Consider the following 17,157-nt stretch of genomic DNA (forward strand, 5'->3'; position numbering starts at 1 on the left):
TTATAAATAGTAATGCTGAGATAGACCACTTCAAGTGTCTAGCTTTTTCCTTATTCTAGGATTTTCCCTTGACTTGATTCCCAGAGATATATCTGTTTCATGGAGAAGATCCTTTCCCCCTGTGATGGTGGTGGGATTTTGAGCCACTGGGGGTGTGATGGTGTAGGACTTCCTCTCCCTGTGTGTGTGTGCGCGCACACACGTATGTGTCTGTTTCTAGCCCCTGCCCATACTTCGCTGTTGCTTGCACAGGCCTCGAACCTCGCTCAGCCTCTCACCTTTCCCCTCTTGCTTACCGCAGCCCCCAACAAATGTGAGCTGAACTGCATCCCCAAGGGGGAGAACTTCTACTACAAGCACAAGGAGGCCGTTGTAGACGGGACACCCTGTGAACCTGGCAAACGGGACATCTGTGTGGATGGCAGCTGCCGGGTGAGTTGTCCCCGCCACCCCCACCAGCTGGTTTGGGGCTCATTGCAGGCTGTCCACCTGCCCCCCAACCAGAGGCTCTCCTGACCGTGATGCCTTCTCAAGACTAGCTTCTAAGGTGCCTTGCATCACTGATGTCCTGAGGCCCTCTTACCTTTGCCCTTTGAAAATCCAACAATAAGAGGAACCTTCTGGGTGGCAAGTTAGAGAAGCCCAACTAAAAGTGACTTGAGGGGAAAAAAAGCTGTTGAGGGAGGGGCTGGCTGGCTGCGGGGGCCTGGCTGATGCTCTGGAAAATCCCTTCTCCCTTGGCTTTCTCCTCCTCTGGGTCCGCTGAGGGTTGGGCAAGTTCCTCTGGTGAGGTGTGAAGATGGCCCAGCAGCCCCAGGCTTCAGTCGTCCCAGCCTGGCCACCCCCTGGGGCAGGGGGCGCTGTTCCCCGGAGTTCCAGCGACCTGGGGTTGCCTCTGGCTTGTCCTCACCTGGGGCTCCCCCGAACGCCTTGAGCACAGTGTACAATCTGCTGAGCGGCCCAATGCTGCTGCCCGGAAGCTGTGTCCAAACGCTGTGGGAGAGAGGTGGCTCCCGAAGGAAAATGAGATGCTGTTGCTGGAGAAGGGGACGCGGGTGCCGTGTAGGCAGGAGAGTGGATGATCAGCTACCGGCCAGGTTCAGGGCTTACTCGGCCCCTGAGACTAGTGAATGGTTTCCGCGGCAGCCAGGGTTCCAGTCTGGGTGTGACCGTGACTCCACCGGGTCTCTCGCGTCTCCTCTCATCTCCGCCTGGCAGGTCGTCGGCTGTGACCACCACCTGGACTCCTCGAAGCAGGAGGACAAGTGTCTGCGATGTGGGGGTGACGGCACAACCTGCTACCCTGTCACGGGCGTCTTTGAGGCCAATGACCTCAGCAGAGGTGGGGTCCTCATGCGGTCTGCAGACGGTTCAGACCGGGGTCTGTCGCCTGCCCCTTCCTGGTGTCTTGTTCTCTGGCGTGGCCCTGAGAAGATGTGATCTGGTGCTCAGGTCATGAAAGGCCTGAGGTCCCGCCTCAGGGTGGAGACCAAACCCTTGTCCAGGAGCCTGTGGGCTCACACTAGGATCTCTGCCCACTTCTCCAGTGATGCCTGGGCGTGTCCTCCCCCTCCCCCAATCGTCCCCATCTGTCCCCTCCCCTCCCCTCCCATCATTTCGGGTGCTCCCATCCACCCTCTGTGCAGCTGTTTCCTCCTTCCGAAACATTCTTTCCCAAGCCCCCGGCCCTGCTGTGTCCTACTTGGCGGCCCCACCTGTGCGGCCGGGCGCTGGGCAGCCTCAGGGCCAACTCTTCCCGGTGGCTGGTGGTCCCAGAGTGTCTCTGCCCCCCAGGCTACAACCAAATCCTCATCGTCCCCGTGGGGGCCACCAGCATCCGCATCGAGGAGGCGGCTGCCAGCAGGAATTTCCTGGGTGAGGACAGTTTAGGGGTACGGGGTGGGGCCGTGGCCAGGAGGTGGGTCCTGCCCTGGCAGCTGACTGGGGCGCTCCCCCGGCGCAGCGGTGAAGAGCATCCGTGGCGAATACTACCTCAATGGGCACTGGACCATAGAGGACGCCCGCGCCCTGCCCGTGGCCAGCACCCTCCTGCACTACGAGCGGGGAGCGGAAGGGGACCTGGCCCCCGAGCGGCTCCACGCCCGCGGCCCCACCTCGGAGCCCCTGGTCATTGAGGTGAGGGGGAGGCGAGCACCTGGCCCCCGAGAGGCTGGCAGGAGGGCCTCGGGGTGAGCAGGGGCAGCCACCTGGCGTCCGGCCTCAATGGGGACCCTCCTGCACAGCTCATCAGCCAGGAGCCCAACCCGGGCGTGCGCTTTGAGTACCACCTGCCCTTGGGCGCCCCCCAGCCCGGCTTCAGCTGGGGCCACAGCTCGTGGGGCGACTGCAGCGCTGAATGTGGTGGAGGTGAGGGCAGCGGCCTGGGGGTGGGGGGACGCGTGGCTGTGTGCAGGGCTCGGCACTCTCCTGCAGGCACTCCAGCCGTGGGTGGGAGGTGGACAAGTAGTTGCAGCATCTACATGTCACGGGGGGCCACCTTGGGGAAACCCAGGAGTGGGGGGACTCGACGAAGGGCCCCCACTTTAGCTAAGCGAACCAGAGGACTTCCTGGAGGCAGTGGCATCTCCTAGGACACGGTATTCCTTTGGCGGCAGAGGGTGGGCCTGGAGCCAGTGACCAAGTGTCAGAGAGGGGCTCCATCACCCACAGATAGAGCTCTCTGAGCCTCAGAGATGGCCACCTACCCAGGGGGGTCACTGAGGCTCGATCAAGGTGACACTCGGGATGTGTCCAGAAGGGCATCTGGCCCAGAGAAGGCTCTGGGAGAATGTGGGCTGATCGGCTGCCCGCCGTGGCCGGGCCTCTGCAGGTCAGCAGACCCGCTGGGTGTTCTGCACCATGGACGACGAGGTCTACCCCGAGCACCTGTGCCAGCCCCAGCCGCGGCCGGCTGACCACCGCTCCTGCAGCCCGCAGCCCTGCCCGCACACCAAGCGGTGAGGCCCTGCCAGCCCCTCGGCCCAGGCAGGGCCCAAGCTCTTCTGTGGGAAGGGAGTGGAGACCTTTAGCTGCTTTAGGTGTTGGGAAAAGGAGGAGGCTGGGGGGCTCCTGACAGCTGCAGCTGGCGTGGGGAGGAGGCAGTGGGAGGCCTGAGCCTGAGACCCTGGGTGGTTCTGTCCACCCTCGTGAGCCCACACAGTGCCCAGAATGTCCAGGCTAATGACGGGGGGGGGGGCAGGGGGGGAATGGGTACCAGAGGCCCCATTGGTGTGAGCTGGCAGGGACTTGGCGGATGCCAAGGAGTGGACCAGGGCTCGGGCGGGCCCAGGGGCCTGAGGGCATCGGTGATGCCTTTGTTTGTGCACGAAGGACCTCTTACCTGCACTGGCCCAGAGCGTGGCACCTTGCCGGGGCCCAGCGTGTGTGCAGGAGCAGGTAATCCTCGGGCCACCGGCTCCCTGCAGGGCTGTGCCGTCTTCCACCCGGTGGCCTTGGTGGCAGGCAGCTGGTCTCTTGGGGTGGTGGTAGGCTTGGCTTTGCATGTGTGGTGGAGGTGGCCCTATCGTCCAGGTCCTGGGGCCCAGGGCCAGGAAGGGCCACTGCACACGTGGGTGAGCATGGCCCCTCGGGGAGATGCCCCCCTCAGCTAAGATTAGACCTGGAGGGAGTGGAGTCTGGCTGAGGTGATGGTGACCCGGTGAGAAGCAGAAAGGGGTCCATGTGAGGACGGGAGCCCTGGGAGAGAAGCAGCCAGGCTCTGTGTTTATAGGGACCCGGCACAGTGGTGGGAATGGGTGAGCAGGGTTGAACCTGGGCCTTTGAGCAGGGCTCTCTGCCCCTCACCTGGACAGCCCGATGCTCAGAGGATGGGCCAGGGAGGGGGGGTCCCCACTCTGCTTCTGCCCCCCCCCACCCCACGCCTGGACCTCAGACCTAGCTGTAGGGCCCACGACACTGCGCTCTACTCCCCACCAGCTGGAAGACGGGGCCCTGGACGCTTTGCTCAGCCTCCTGTGGGGGCGGCTTCCAGTCCCGCTCCGTCTACTGCGTCTCGTCTGATGGGGCTGGTGCCCAGGAGGCTGCTGAGGATGCTGAGTGCGAGGGTCTGCCCGAGAAGCCCCCAGGCAGGCGGGCCTGCAACCTGCAGCGCTGCGCAGGCTGGAGCGTGGAGCCCTGGAGCGAGGTGAGGCCCGGCCCCGCTGGGACGGGGTGGCCATCAGGAGCTGGGTGCCAGGCCTGGGCTGCCGCCAGCAACACTGGAAGGCTCGTCATCCTCAGGGGAAGCGGCTCCTGGGAGACAAGGGACCTGCCGGGTGGTCCCGGAGGCTGTGGTTAAGGCTGGGTCTAGGAGCAGGGGCTTGGATCCCTGCTCCAGCGCTCTTCCTCCCCCTTGAGGGTCCAGGGCGGGCGGGAGAGAAGGAGCCAGGCACGTTGTTTGGGGGGCGAGGGAGAGGCTGCTGGTCACTACTTCTGGCCAGCTACGTGTGTAGCTGTTGCAAATAAAGGAAAACGCGCTTCAGCTGGGTGTCTGCCGCCGTGGTTCAGGCTGCGTGACCTCAGGAGGGTGACTCACCCTCTCTGGGCCTGGGGCCATGGAGTGCTCTCTGCCCTCCATGCCAGGCTGGTGGGCTCCCAGCTGGGCGAGGACCAGCTCGCACTGACAGCCAGGTCCTCACAGTGCTCTGTCAGCTGCGGTGCGGGGGTCCGGAGGCGGAGTGTCACCTGCCGGGGTGACGAGGGGTCTCTGCTCCACACCACGGCATGCTCCTTGGAGGACCGCCCCCCGCTCACTGAGCCCTGTGTGCATGACGCCTGTCCCCCACTCGGTGACCAGGCCTGGCACGTGGGCGCCTGGGGTCTAGTGAGTACTGCCCCGCCCCCTTCCCCCCTCCCCCTCCCCCTCCCCACTGTCGAGTCCGGGTCCCTGGGTCTGATGTGTAGGACCAGGCATCCTCTCCCCGCTGCGTTATGGGCACCCCCCAGCCTGAGGGTCTCTTCCCCCACGCGGCATTCTCTCTCACTTCCTCCCCGGGGTCCGCAGTGCTCCAAGAGCTGCAGCTCGGGCACTCGGAGGCGCCAGGTGGTCTGTGCCCTTGGGCCCCCTGGTCACTGCGGGAGCCTGCAGCTGTCCAAGCCCGCGGCCGTGGAGGCCTGCAACACGCAGCCCTGCGATCTCCCTCCAGGTAAGGACGGGAGGGGCAGCTGGAGCCTGGCCCAGCCTCTTGCCCTGCCGGCAACCTGGCCAGAACTTCCTGCCCTTGCACCTCTGCCTGTGCCCTCAGCCCCCAGGACCACCCTCCTCTCAGGTCTCTGTGTGTGAGGCCTTTGCCGTCCACAAAGGCCAGCTCTCGGCAGCCTCACCAGGCAGCGTGTGTCCCCCGGAAGGCAGCACCTCTCCCCCACCCCCCAGAGCTCTCTGACGGCTCTCACGCTTAGGCGCTGCAGTGGTTGGTTGTGGCTTGTTAGGTCTGCTAGCTGTAAGCTTCTTGAGGGCCAGGTCCGCTTCCTTCTTCTTTTTTTCATTTGTTCAGTCGTGTGCGACTCTTTGTTACCCCATGGACTGCAGCACGCCAGTTCTCCCTGTTCTTCATCATCTCCAGGAGCTTGCTCAAACTCAGGTCCATTGAGTCGGTGATGCCATCCAACCATCTTGCCCTGTGTCGTCCCCTTCTCCTCCTGCCTTCAATCTTTCCCAGCATCAGGGTCTTATCAAATGAGTCAGCTCTTCCCATCAGGTGGCCAAAGTATTTGGCGCTTCAGTCTCAGCATCAGTCCTTCTAATGAGTATTCAGGACTGATTTCCTTTAGGACTGACTGGTTTAATCTCCTTGCAGTCCAAGGGACTTTCAAGAGTCTTTTCTAATACCACAGTTCAAAAGCATCAATTCTTCAGCACTCAGCCTTCTTTATGGTCCAACTCTCACATCTGTACATGACTACTGGAAAAACCAAAGCTTTGACTAGATAGGCTTTTGTCGGCAAAGTGATATCTTTGGTTTTTAATATGCTGTCTAGGTTGGTCATAACTTTTCTTCCAAGGAGCAAGTGTCTTTTAATTTCATGGGTATAGTCACTGTCCACAGTGATTTGGGACCCCAAGAAAATAGTCTGTCACTATTTCCGTTGTTTCCACATCTCTTTGCCATAAAGTGATGGTACCGGATGCCATGATCTTCGTTTTTTGAATGTTGAGGTTTAAGCCAGCTTTTTTACTCTCCTTTTTCACCTTTATCAAGAGGCTCTTTAGTTCCTGTTTGCTTTCTGCCATTAGGGTGGTGTCGTCTGCATATCTGAGGTTATTGATATTTCTTCTGGCAATCTTGATTCCAGCTTGTGCTTCATCCAGCCCGACATTTTACATGATGTACACTGCATGTAAATTAAATAAGCAGGGTGACAGTATACAGCCTTGACGTGTTCTTTTCCCAATTTTGAGCCAGTCTGTTGTTCCATGTCTGGTTCTAACTGTTGCTTCTTGACCTGCATACAGGTTTCTCAGGAGGGGGGTAAAGTGGTCAGGTATTTCTATCTCTTGAAGAATTTTCTACAGTTTGTTGTGATCCACACAGTCAAAGGCTTTAGCACAGTCAATGAAGCAGAAATAGATGTTTTTCTGGAATTCTCTTGGTTTCTCTGTGATCAAACGGATGTTGGCATTTTGATCTCTGGTTCCTCTGTCTTTTCTAAGTCCAGCTGCTTGTACATTTGGAAGTTCTTGGTTCAGGTACTGTTGAAGCCTAGCTTGGATTTTGAGTGTTACCTTGCTAGCATGTGAAATGAGTGTAATTGTGCATTAATTTGAACATTGTTTGGCATTGCCTTTCTTTGAGATTGGAATGAAAACTGACCTTTTCCAGTCCCGTGGCCACTGCTGAGTTTTCCAAATTTGCTGACATATTGAGTGCAGCACTTTCACAGCATCATCTTTTAGGATTTGAAATAGCTCAACTGGAATTCCATCACCTCCACTAGCTTTGTTCGTAGTGATGCTTCCTAAGGCCCACTTGACTTTCATTCCAGGATGTCTGGCTCTAGGTGAGTGATCACACCATTGTGGTCATCTTGGTCGAGAAGATCTTTTTGTTTGTATAATTCTTCTTTGTATTCTTGCCACCTCTTCTTAATATCTTCTGCTTCTGTTAGGTCCATACCATTTCTGTCCTTTACTGTGCCCATCTTTGCATGAAATGTTCCTTTGGTATCTCTAATTTTCTTGAAGAGATCTTTAGTCTTTCCCATTCTATTATTTTCCTCTTTCTTTCCATTGATCACTGAGGAAGGCTTTCTTATCTCTCCTTGCTATTCTTTGGAACTATTCTTGCTGTTCTTTCTTCCTGTTTATACCTCTACAGAATCTAGCTGGCACATGGTCCGTCCTCAGTAAATGTTTGTTGAAGGGCTGAGTGCAGAGAGGGAGGTGGTCCAGGAGAGATGTCCTTCACATTGTCTCTGCCTTCCTGACCCCCTTGCCCCCATCCCCACTGGGAAAGGAGTCAGGAGGAGCTGTAGGGCAAGGGGCACATGGGTTTGAGGAAGTGTTGTTGGGGGAAGGTGTGGGCTGGGGTTGCGCAGGGGTGGCTGGCGGAGTGGTCTTCTGAGACCACAGAGAGGTGTGTTTGGCCCTGACATGCCAATGACGGGGAAATGGTAGGATGCCAGTGGAGGCACGTGGCAAGGTGGCCAAGAACTGGTGGCCCAGAGTCAGCGGCTAACTGGGTTCAAATCTCCCCTGCGTTGCTGACCAGCCTGTGACCCTGGCAAGGCCCTCTCCTCTCTGACCCTCTGCTGGCCCAGCTGTGCAGTGGGGTTAATGAGACTGACTTTTCAGGCTTGTGGTGATCTCTTGGCATAGTGCCCAATACTGTGCACACACAATGCTCCGTAAATGAAGTTGTTATTCAGTTGCTCAGTCGTGTACAACTGCGACCTCATGGACTGCAGCATGCCAGCTTCCCTGTCCTTCACCATCTCCCATGGTTTGCTCAAATTCGTGTCCATTGAGTCGGTGATGTTATCCAACTATCTTATCCTCTGTCGTCCCCTTCTCCTCCTGCCTTCAATCTTTCGCAGCATCAGGATCTTTTTCAATGAGTCGGCTCTTCGCATCAGGTGGCTAAAGTATTCAGCTACAGCATCAGTCCTTCCAATGAATATTCAGGGTTGATTTCCTTTGGAATTGGCTGATTTGAACTGCTTGCAGTCCAAGGGACTCTCAAGAGTCTCCTCCAGCACCACAGTTTGAAAGCATCAGTTCTTTGGCACTCAGCCTTCTTTATGGTCCAGCTCTCACATCTGTATGGAGAGTGGGTTGCAGTAGTGGTGAGGCCCTATGGGGCCCTGGGCTGGGCTCCTGGGCCTGGCCTTTGGGCTACATGTGCAGAAGGATCCTCAGGCCCTTACAAGTCCCGCTCCCTCAAGCCACTCAGTGTCCCAGGACCTTGCACACCTTTCTGGAAGAGGTGGCCCTAAGCCTGCCCCAAAGAGGCATTCATGCAGAAAGGAAGGAAACGGAATGAGAGCTTCAGGCCAGGGTGAGTTGTGAAAGAAAGAAACCTTCATTGCTGTTTTCATAATTATAAAAATAATGTGTGTTCATTGTGGAAAGTTTGGAGAAGTTAGAAACGTAGTATATACAGAGAAACTTACATTGCCCTTGATCCCAGCCATTACTGGATGAATCCTTAGTGTTTCTTTGTATCTGTGATTTCTGTATCTGCTTCCCCCCACCTCCCCCAGTGACATTTGGTGTGTGAACATTTTCATCTTGTGATTTCTAGGGGCTCCACAGAAGTCCACTTGTGGGTGAGAATTTGGAATTTAGGTGGTTCCTGCTGTTTTGGGTACTTTAGTGCTGTAGCTCCTACTGGCAAGTGCCCTGGAGGAGGGGCTGAATGTCCAAAGAGGGCTCCCCCGAGGGGTGGGCGTCTGAGAGCCGACACGCTGGACGGTTCTGCTTCCCCCTCTTTCTAGAGCAGCACACGCCAGTAGAAATAAAGCCCAGATATCATTAAAATTTTTCTAAGAACCACATTATAGAAAGTAAAAAGAAACAAGTGAATCTTCATTTAATAATGTTTTATTTGACTCAATAAAATATTTTTAGCCTGGAATCGGTATAAAAATTGTAGGATATTTTATATTCTCTTTTTCACAAGACTTTTTTTTTTTTTAATGAAATCTTCAAAGTCCACTGTGTAGGTTACACTTACAGCACATCTCATTTCAGATGCTGGAATCCCACTCGTGTAGTCGGTCTCAATTTAGATGTCATGAGGTGTCCAGTTGAAAAAGCAGATTCACCTACCCAACTCGTCCCAGGCATACTGAAACATCTTCCGATAAGTGAATCAAGTGTCAGTGTTTAAATTGTAAATTTAATTCTGATTCAACAAAATTTGAAACTCAGTTTCTCGGTCACTCTGGCCCCATCTCCAGTGCTCAGTAACTGTGAGACCAGTCAGGACCCAGGCCTGGCACTGGCCCAGGGTGGGGAGGGGGGGTTGTGGCAGGTCTTTTCAGGGGGGTGCTCTTAAGGCTGGGGGGATGCTGAAGGCTTCAGGCCTCTGGCTACGGCATACATTTGTCTGATAGACTCAGGGGAGCTGTTGAAAGTTTGGGGGCTTGAAGTGACACCTTGAAAGATGTTTAGGACATTTGGTGCCTGCCTGAGGGTCAGGCTGAAGTGGAAAGAGTGGGGAGCAGGCTACAGACATGCAGGCTCAGAGTCTGAGGAATGGAGGGGTGGGTACTGGCCAGCACAGCCTGACGCCCCTGGCGTGTGGGAAGGGACCCCAGACCCTGAGTTAAGGCCTGAGACGTGGCAGAAGAGAATCATGGGAGTCCTCACGTGTGAGAGAGGCAGGATGGGCTTGGCACAGAGGGACAGCCGGAATTCCCAGGCTGGCCCAGGGCCCGTGAACCCATGGCCAAATGTAGACAGGAGACCAGAACCCGTGAGAGAATTTGAATCAACCTCATCCGAGCTTTTGACCCAGGGGTAGGACGGGCAATACATGGAAAACAAAGATTTGACCTACTGGAATCTTCCAGCTCTAAATTATTATTTCTAAAAGTTCCCTGGGACTGGCAATATGTAGTCCCTATGGAGATGGACTTTTCACTTATTTTTTTGTAACTTTGTTCCACTATGTAGTGATATGTTTATTGTGGAAAATTTGAAAAGCACTAACAAATAGAAGGAAGCACCACCCCCCCCCCCCCCCCGCCCCCGACCTCACCCAACCACCTGGCAAAACACATACACAGAGCATGCAGAAACTTTGACTGTGAGCATTTTTGGTTTTTTATTTTATTCAAGTAGAGTTGCTTTACAATATGGTGTTAGCTTTTGCTGTATAGTAAAGTGTTTCAGTTTTTTACACACACACACACACACACACACATCTTTTTCTGTATTCTTTTCTCTCTTGTTTCTCTGGGGGCTCAGCGGTAAAGAGCGGCCTGCAGTGCAGGAGACCCGGGTTCGATCCCTGGGGTGAGGAAAATCCCCTGCAGGAGGGCATGGCGCCCCACTCCAGGACTCTTGCCTGGAAGCTCCCATGGGCAGAGGAGCCTGGCTGACTACAGTCCATAGGGTCACAGAGAGTTGGCCATGACTGAAGCGAATTGGCACGCATGGTCTATCACAGGATATTGCATATAGTCCCTGTGCTGTGCAGTAGGACCGTGCTGTTTACCCGTTCTCTATGCAATAGTTGGTCTGCTAACCCCACACTCCCACCCTCCCCCTTGGCGACCACAGCTTTGTTCTCTGTGTCGGTGAGTCTGTTTTGTAGTCACTGTGAGCATTTTGGCCATATCTTTCTAGTATTATTTTGGGCATCATTTTGGGTCCTCATTTTATCTACAGCCTTTTGCATTTTTCTGTAAGATTTTTTGATGAAGAATCTTTTTAAAAACCTTATTGAGGTTAATTATCATACACCATAAAATTCACCTATTCTAATGGTACAGTTCGTGATGTCGAGTAAGTTTGCCAAGTTGGACAAGAGATGAGGAGAAACTTGAATCACACAGGAAAGATGAAGAGCTATGTGGCAAGCAGTCATGTGCCCACCATCAAGTTCTACAATTAATATTTTGTTGTAATTACATTTTCATCATCTACCCTCTATCTCTTCATTTATCAGTTCAGTTGTTTTTAATATGGAATTTTTTATTGAGGTGAAATTCAATAACACACAGTTAGGTGTGTACACGCTTTAGTGTGTACCGTGTGCTCTTATTTGTTATGTTCTCAAGGTTGTATGACCACCAGCTGTCTCAGTTCACTTCAGTTGCATCTGACTCTTTGCAACCCCATGGACTGCAGCACGCCAGGCCTACCTGTCCATCACCAACTCCCAGAGCTTACTCAAACTCATGTCCATTGAGTCGGTGATGCGGTCCAACCATCTCATCTGTCATCCCCTTCTCCTCCTGCCTTCAATCTTTCTAGTTTCAAAAATTCTCACCACCCCATAAAAGTACTTTGTACCCATCAATTAATCACTCCCCATTAACCCTGATGCCCTTCCCTGGTAGCCAGACCTCTCTGTCTCTATGGATCTGCCAGTTCTAGATACATTAGATAAAAGGAATAGCATACCTTTTGCATCTGTCTTCTTTCACTGAGCAGAATGTTTCTGAGGTTCATCTAAGTTGTGGCATAATCAGCACTTCATTGCTTTTTATGGCTCAATCACATTCAGTCGTATGGATGTACCCAGTTTGATTATCTACACATCTGTTGATGGATATCTGGGTTGTTTCTGCCTTTTGGCTTTAGTGAATAATGATGCTATGAATATTCATGTGGAAGTTTCTGTGTGGGTGTATGTGTTCAGTTCTCTTGGGTTTATACTTAGAAGTGGAATTTCTAGGCTACCGTGTAACTGTTTTGAGGAACTGCCAGACTGTTTCTAGTGTCTCCACCATTCTGTATTCCCACCAGCAGTTGCGTGAGGGGTCCATCCTCATCCTCATCCTTGCTGACCCTTGTTATCTTGGGCTTTCTGATTAGAACCATGCTAGTACCTGCGAAGGGGGTCTCCTTGTGGCTCCAGTTTGCCTTTCCTTAGTGGCTGATGGTATCGAGCATCTTTTCATGTGCTTATTGGCCATCCCTGTGTCTTCTTTGGAAAAGTCTTATGTTCAAGTTCTTTGCCCATTTAAAAATTGGATTATGTTTTCCTCAATCCAATTAAAAACTTTTGTGTTACCATTTTGTATGTGGTTGGTATTAAACATAAATGCTCTCTTTACGTGCAGCTTTTCTCTTTGTCAAACACGTGAAATGGGCATTTTCTATGTGATGAGAGACTCTCTTGAAACCTAGAAAGGGTGTTGACAAATACACAAGCCTGCTCCTTTTCACTTGTGTTCTCCTGAGTTTGCTGGGTCCCGCCTGAGCGGTGGGGAGGGAGCAGATGTTGGGGGGTGGCCTTCCCTCTGCGCCCTGACGCCCCGTCTCCCTGCAGAGGTCCCCAGCATGCCGGAGGTGCACACCAGCCCCAGGGACCCCCGGATGTCTTGGGGCCCACGGGAGGCCTCTGCCTCAGGTGAGAAGCTTGGTGGAAGCCCCCAAGCCCAGGGGCCTTTGGGGTGGATGTTGAGGGTGGGGGCAAGTGGTTCTGGGAGGAAGGGGTGTGGAGAGGAGGGTCTGACATGGACAAAGACGGAGGGTGAGGAGGCAGGCAAAGACATCTCGGGTCTTTTGTTTCCTCCTGTTTTCAGATTTCAGAGACCAGTGGTGGGCACCCCAGGAGCAGCCCTCAGCGCGGGGTAACCCCAGAGGAGACCAGAGCCCACCCCTGTCAGCCCCGGGCCCCGCCCCATCTCTGCAGCTCTCCTCATATGGGCAGCTTCTGCAGCCAGGCTCGGGGCCCCACGACTGCAGACAGAGCTCCCATGGGTGTTGCCCCGACGGCCACACTGCCTCCCTTGGGCCACAGTGGCAGGGCTGCCCTGGGGCCTCCTTGTGTCAGCAGAGCAGGTGGGTGCCTCTCCCCTCTCCCCAGGTCAGAGAGGGAAGGTGTATCTTCAGGGGGGGTGTCTGATGGGCGGGGCAGTGTCTCTGCTCAGAGCGGGTGGGGTGGGTTAGCAGAACTCAGGAGCGGGATTCCAGGGCCGCTGTGCCTGAGCTGCCCAGTCTGGGCAGAACTAGGGACTTGGCTTCCTCCCCCTCCCACTGAGCTCCCTAACCTGCTGGGTGGGGGTAAAAGCCCGCCCCCCCACCTCCAACTGCTCCAACTGCCCAGCTCTCTCTGCAGAGATCAGCCTGTTGAGATGTAGCCTGAGGCTCAGGGATGGCAAGTAGGGTGTGAATTCTAGCTCTGTGATTCAAATCAGCTCTCTTGGGCTGGGGTGCTAAGGGCCACGATTCTGGAGTCAGCAGCTGGGGGTGAGCCTCAGCTCAGCCAGCAACCCAGCTGTGTGACTTGGGCCAAGTCACTTAACCTCTCTGGTCCTGGCTTTCTCTGCTGAGCATTGGGAACAGTGACAGCCAGTGACGGGCCCTGTGAGACTGGGCTAGATCACATGGTGCCTGGCACACAGGGGCTTCAACACGTTCCTTCCTTCACCTCCCTCCCCGCCTCCTGGTTGGTGGAGGGGGAAGTAAGCCAGGGGCTCCTTTGACCCCTTCTGCTGGCCCGTCTCCCAGCTGCCTCTGTTCTGTAAAACCTCCCTGGGAACCTGGTGTCTGGACAGCTCCGGTGACTTTCCACCTTCTGGATTTTGTGTTGGGATGTGTGAGTTGAGCATCTGTCGATTATTAAGGGCTCAGCTCTGCCTACTGTCTTCCTGTTGCCCCCCCCGGGAGCTCCTAGGTGGTGAGTGGACGTGGCGGAGACTGGGGTTCGCCACATGGTTCTCCTTGCACACAGGACCCCAGTCTCCCCACTCGGATCCTCACTTGGTCAAGCCCTCCCCCGGCTCAGGGAGCCTCAGGGCCTGGATTCTGGGGTGCTGGAACTCAGGGTCCCTGGTGGGGTGGGAGTCAGGGCTGTGATGTCTGTCTAGGTTCGGGTGCTGCCCTGACGGGGTGACCGTGGCCGAGGGGCCCCATCAGGCGGGCTGCATGAGCTCTCACAGACGCGACGACGCCGGGGGCAGGCCAGGATCGAGAGCAGCGGCCTCTGCAGTGAGTGTCTGCTCACCCCAGGGCCACGAGTCCAGCCCGCGGGCCTGCTCGGTGCCGCTGTGACCGGGGCTCGTGGCAGCTTTGACCTTGAGGAGGGAGGTCCCTGAAGCTCGCTGGCCTGGCTCGTCCTCTCAAAGGCACAGGCTTCCGCGACAGGCCCGGGCTGGGGGTTCACCCGACCTCCTCCGGGGTCTGATCTCCAGGGCTGGGGTTCTGCTCGATGGGGTCACAGTTCTGTCCCTCTCTCTTCCTGCCATCCTCCCCCGGGCAGCCTGGAGTCCTCCCACCAAGAGGCAGACCTCCATCTAACTTCCCAATCCTGGGCTCTCTCCCCAGGTCCCCAGTGCCCACCGGCACCAGGCCCAGCAGAATGAGCCCAGCGAGTGCCGGGGCTCCCAGTTTGGCTGCTGCTATGATCACGTGGCCTCCGCGGCGGGCCCCCTGGGGGAAGGCTGTGTGGGCCAGCCCAGCTCCGGTGAGTGGCTGATCCTCCTCATCCTTCCTGGTGGGAAGGCTCTCCTCCCACTCTGCTCCCCTCCCCCCCAACCCCCGCCAGAGCCCCCGACCTTCCTCCTGGCTGGCTTATCACTCGTTTCTTCCACCAATACTTGCTGGCACCTGTCAGGTGCCGGGCTGGAGAACGGTGCTGGATTATCCTGCCCGACAGGTCATCCTCCCCCATGAGTTTGCACTCGCGGCCGCCTGGCTGCCTGTGGGAGCCGGGAGCGTGGTCAGTGAGGAGTCCACGGAGTGTGCTGCCCCTTGGGGCTCAGCCTCCTCCAGAGGCGGGGTGTGGCGGGGGTCAGGGCTGGGATGGATGGGGTGCCCACCCTGCCTGGGATGCTCCTGGAGGGAGGCCTGTGACGTGGCAGCACGGGTGCCCATGTGCCAAGGACCGTCGGGGACGCCGGAAGCCAGGGGGCAGAGTCTGCAGGGAGCTGGGCACCTGGGTGGGGGGGCTTTAAGTGTGGGGCCTGGAGGGTCACATCTGAGTGTGGAGAAGGATGGCTGGGCTGGGGGCTGGAGAAGGTTCTGAGTTGCTCAGGGGCCCAGGAACAGGGTGGGCCCCCTCCCTGGGCATCTTGGCAGCCTGTGGGGGCTCAGAGCTGGTGCTTCTGCGTGAAGCACGTCAAGGGTTGGCTCTGGGACTGTTCTGTGTGCACTGGGGGGGCGCGGGGGGCCTGGGTCAGGTGGGGAGGAGCATGAGGGAGCCCGTCCAGGGAGGTCACAGCCCTGATCCTCTGCAGGGCTCCAGCTCTGGGGGTGCAGAACAGGCTGGTTCTGCTGGGGGTCCCAGGGCAGTGAGCAGAGTCTGTCCCCAGAGCCTGTCAAGGGCCCCGGCAGTAGTGTGGATGTGCGCTGAAGCTGGGGAGGGCCTCGCTCCTGAGTTCCCGGGCCACGTTTGCAGCTTCCCTACTGGGTCCCGGTGACCTGCGTGCTTCCTGCCCCCCTCAGAGTACCCCGTGCGGTGCCTGCTGCCCAGCGCCCATGGCTCCTGCACCGACTGGGCTGCCCGCTGGTACTTTGTCGCCTCCGTGGGCCAGTGTAACCGCTTCTGGTACGGCGGCTGCCACGGCAACGCCAACAACTTTGCCTCAGAAGAAGAGTGTGTGAGCGCCTGCCGGGGACCCCAGCCTGGGGCCAGGGCCTCTGGCCAGAGCACCCACGGAGATGGTGGCGGCAGCGGTCCTGGGGGCCAGCAGGAGGCTGGCCAGCATGGGCTGGGGCCTGTGGTCCAGAGAAGACCCTTGCCTTCCGGTGGCCTCCGGTGGCGAGACCAAGAGCCTGGGCTGGGGGTGACAGACCACAGACAGGCCTTTGGAGAGGGGCCCTGGGGCCAGGAGACTGGGCCCAGTCCCCCTGGACTGAGCGGAGACGCAGGACGACCAGCGCCTCCTTCCCGTGGCGTCTCCTACAGGTGAGGCCCCCCTTCTCCGGGTGGGATGGGGCCTGGGGTCAGGGGCTGAGCCTTTTAGGGCTAAAACCCTGAGATCAGCTGGGCCTCCCTCCATCTCTCACCTGGAGTCTTCCAGCCTGGGGGGCTTTGCTACCATCGTTCACAGGTGGGGAACCTCAGGCTTTGGAGACATGAGGCTTGCCAGGGCCGGGTGGATGGTGGCACCTGAATTCTGCAGCAGATCTTGCTGGTATGATCCGGGGCCTGTCTAGTTGAAGCTTAAGAGCTTCATGCCCTTTGGCAAGTCATCCAGCTTCTCGAAGCCTCAGTTTCTCGGCCTGTAAATGGTGACATGGTCCCATAGGTTTAGTGTGGGTCCCGTTCGTCGTCACTCTTCGGCTGTGTCATATTCATGAGAGGTGGGAAGATTAAAAACGATAAATCAAACTTTGAATTCCCAAGGGATCAGGCATGTGTTTGGTTCTCCAGCTGCTTCTCTCTCAGACTCTCCATCTTGGGGTTCTGTGCCTATTCTGTGCTCATTATTTTTGGCTGTGCTGGGTCTTTTTGTGCAGGGTTTTCTCGGCCTGCAGCGAGCAGGGTCTACTCCCTGGTTCTGGGTCACAGGCTCTGGGTGTGCGGGCTTCAATAGTTGTGGCTCATGGACTTAGTTCCCCTTTGGCATGTGGGTTCTTCTCGGATCAGAGATTGAACCTGTGTCTCCTGCATTGGGAGGCGATTCTTAACCATGAGACCACGAGGGAGGTCCATATTCTGTGCTCTTGCGGAAACAAGTTGAGGGCATAATGCCTGTGGGTATTTTCGCAGTGGAGTGGGGAGGGTGGATTCCTGATTTTGCAGGCTTCTGGAGCATGGCTTCCGTGAGAAGTACCTCTGGTACCCATGACGGGGTACCGGGCTTTCTGTGGGGATGCACTGATGAAGGGATAGTCCCTGGTGCTGGCCCTCATGTGACCCTCTGTCCCACCTTCCCAGGATCACTCTGGCGGGCTCGGAGCCTTCCGTGGTGCAGGCGGCCCTGGGGCAGTTGGTGCGGCTCTTCTGCTCCGAGGACGGCTCCTCAGGCCCCCACTCCAGGTGGCAGAAAGATGGGCGGCCCGTCTCCTCTGACAGGTGGGTGCAGCCAGCCCGCTGC

The 17,157-nt window shown here is 56.4% G+C and overlaps 1 protein-coding gene across 8 annotated transcripts in view; it reads left to right on the plus strand.

The window, feature by feature from the left end:
* Positions 1-17,157, plus strand: part of PAPLN (papilin, proteoglycan like sulfated glycoprotein) — a 37,268-nt gene that overhangs the window by 11,839 nt on the left and 8,272 nt on the right. For 7 of the 8 annotated variants that reach the window (XM_070469596.1, XM_070469591.1, XM_070469588.1 and 4 more), the window contains exons 6-21: positions 302-432; positions 1,219-1,342; positions 1,795-1,875; positions 1,964-2,136; positions 2,244-2,367; positions 2,831-2,957; positions 3,331-3,396; positions 3,937-4,144; positions 4,640-4,822; positions 5,003-5,144; positions 12,441-12,521; positions 12,697-12,955; positions 13,984-14,104; positions 14,441-14,579; positions 15,560-16,022; positions 16,998-17,135. In XM_070469596.1, the coding sequence (XP_070325697.1) occupies positions 302-432; positions 1,219-1,342; positions 1,795-1,875; positions 1,964-2,136; positions 2,244-2,367; positions 2,831-2,957; positions 3,331-3,396; positions 3,937-4,144; positions 4,640-4,822; positions 5,003-5,144; positions 12,441-12,521; positions 12,697-12,955; positions 13,984-14,104; positions 14,441-14,579; positions 15,560-16,022; positions 16,998-17,135 (2,560 nt within the window). The remainder of the gene's footprint in view (positions 1-301; positions 433-1,218; positions 1,343-1,794; positions 1,876-1,963; positions 2,137-2,243; positions 2,368-2,830; positions 2,958-3,330; positions 3,397-3,936; positions 4,145-4,639; positions 4,823-5,002; positions 5,145-12,440; positions 12,522-12,696; positions 12,956-13,983; positions 14,105-14,440; positions 14,580-15,559; positions 16,023-16,997; positions 17,136-17,157) is intronic. The other variant, XM_070469592.1, reaches the window with a different exon arrangement.

Source organism: Odocoileus virginianus, chromosome 6 (assembly GCF_023699985.2).
Source record: "Odocoileus virginianus isolate 20LAN1187 ecotype Illinois chromosome 6, Ovbor_1.2, whole genome shotgun sequence".
NCBI classification, from domain to species: domain Eukaryota; kingdom Metazoa; phylum Chordata; class Mammalia; order Artiodactyla; family Cervidae; genus Odocoileus; species Odocoileus virginianus.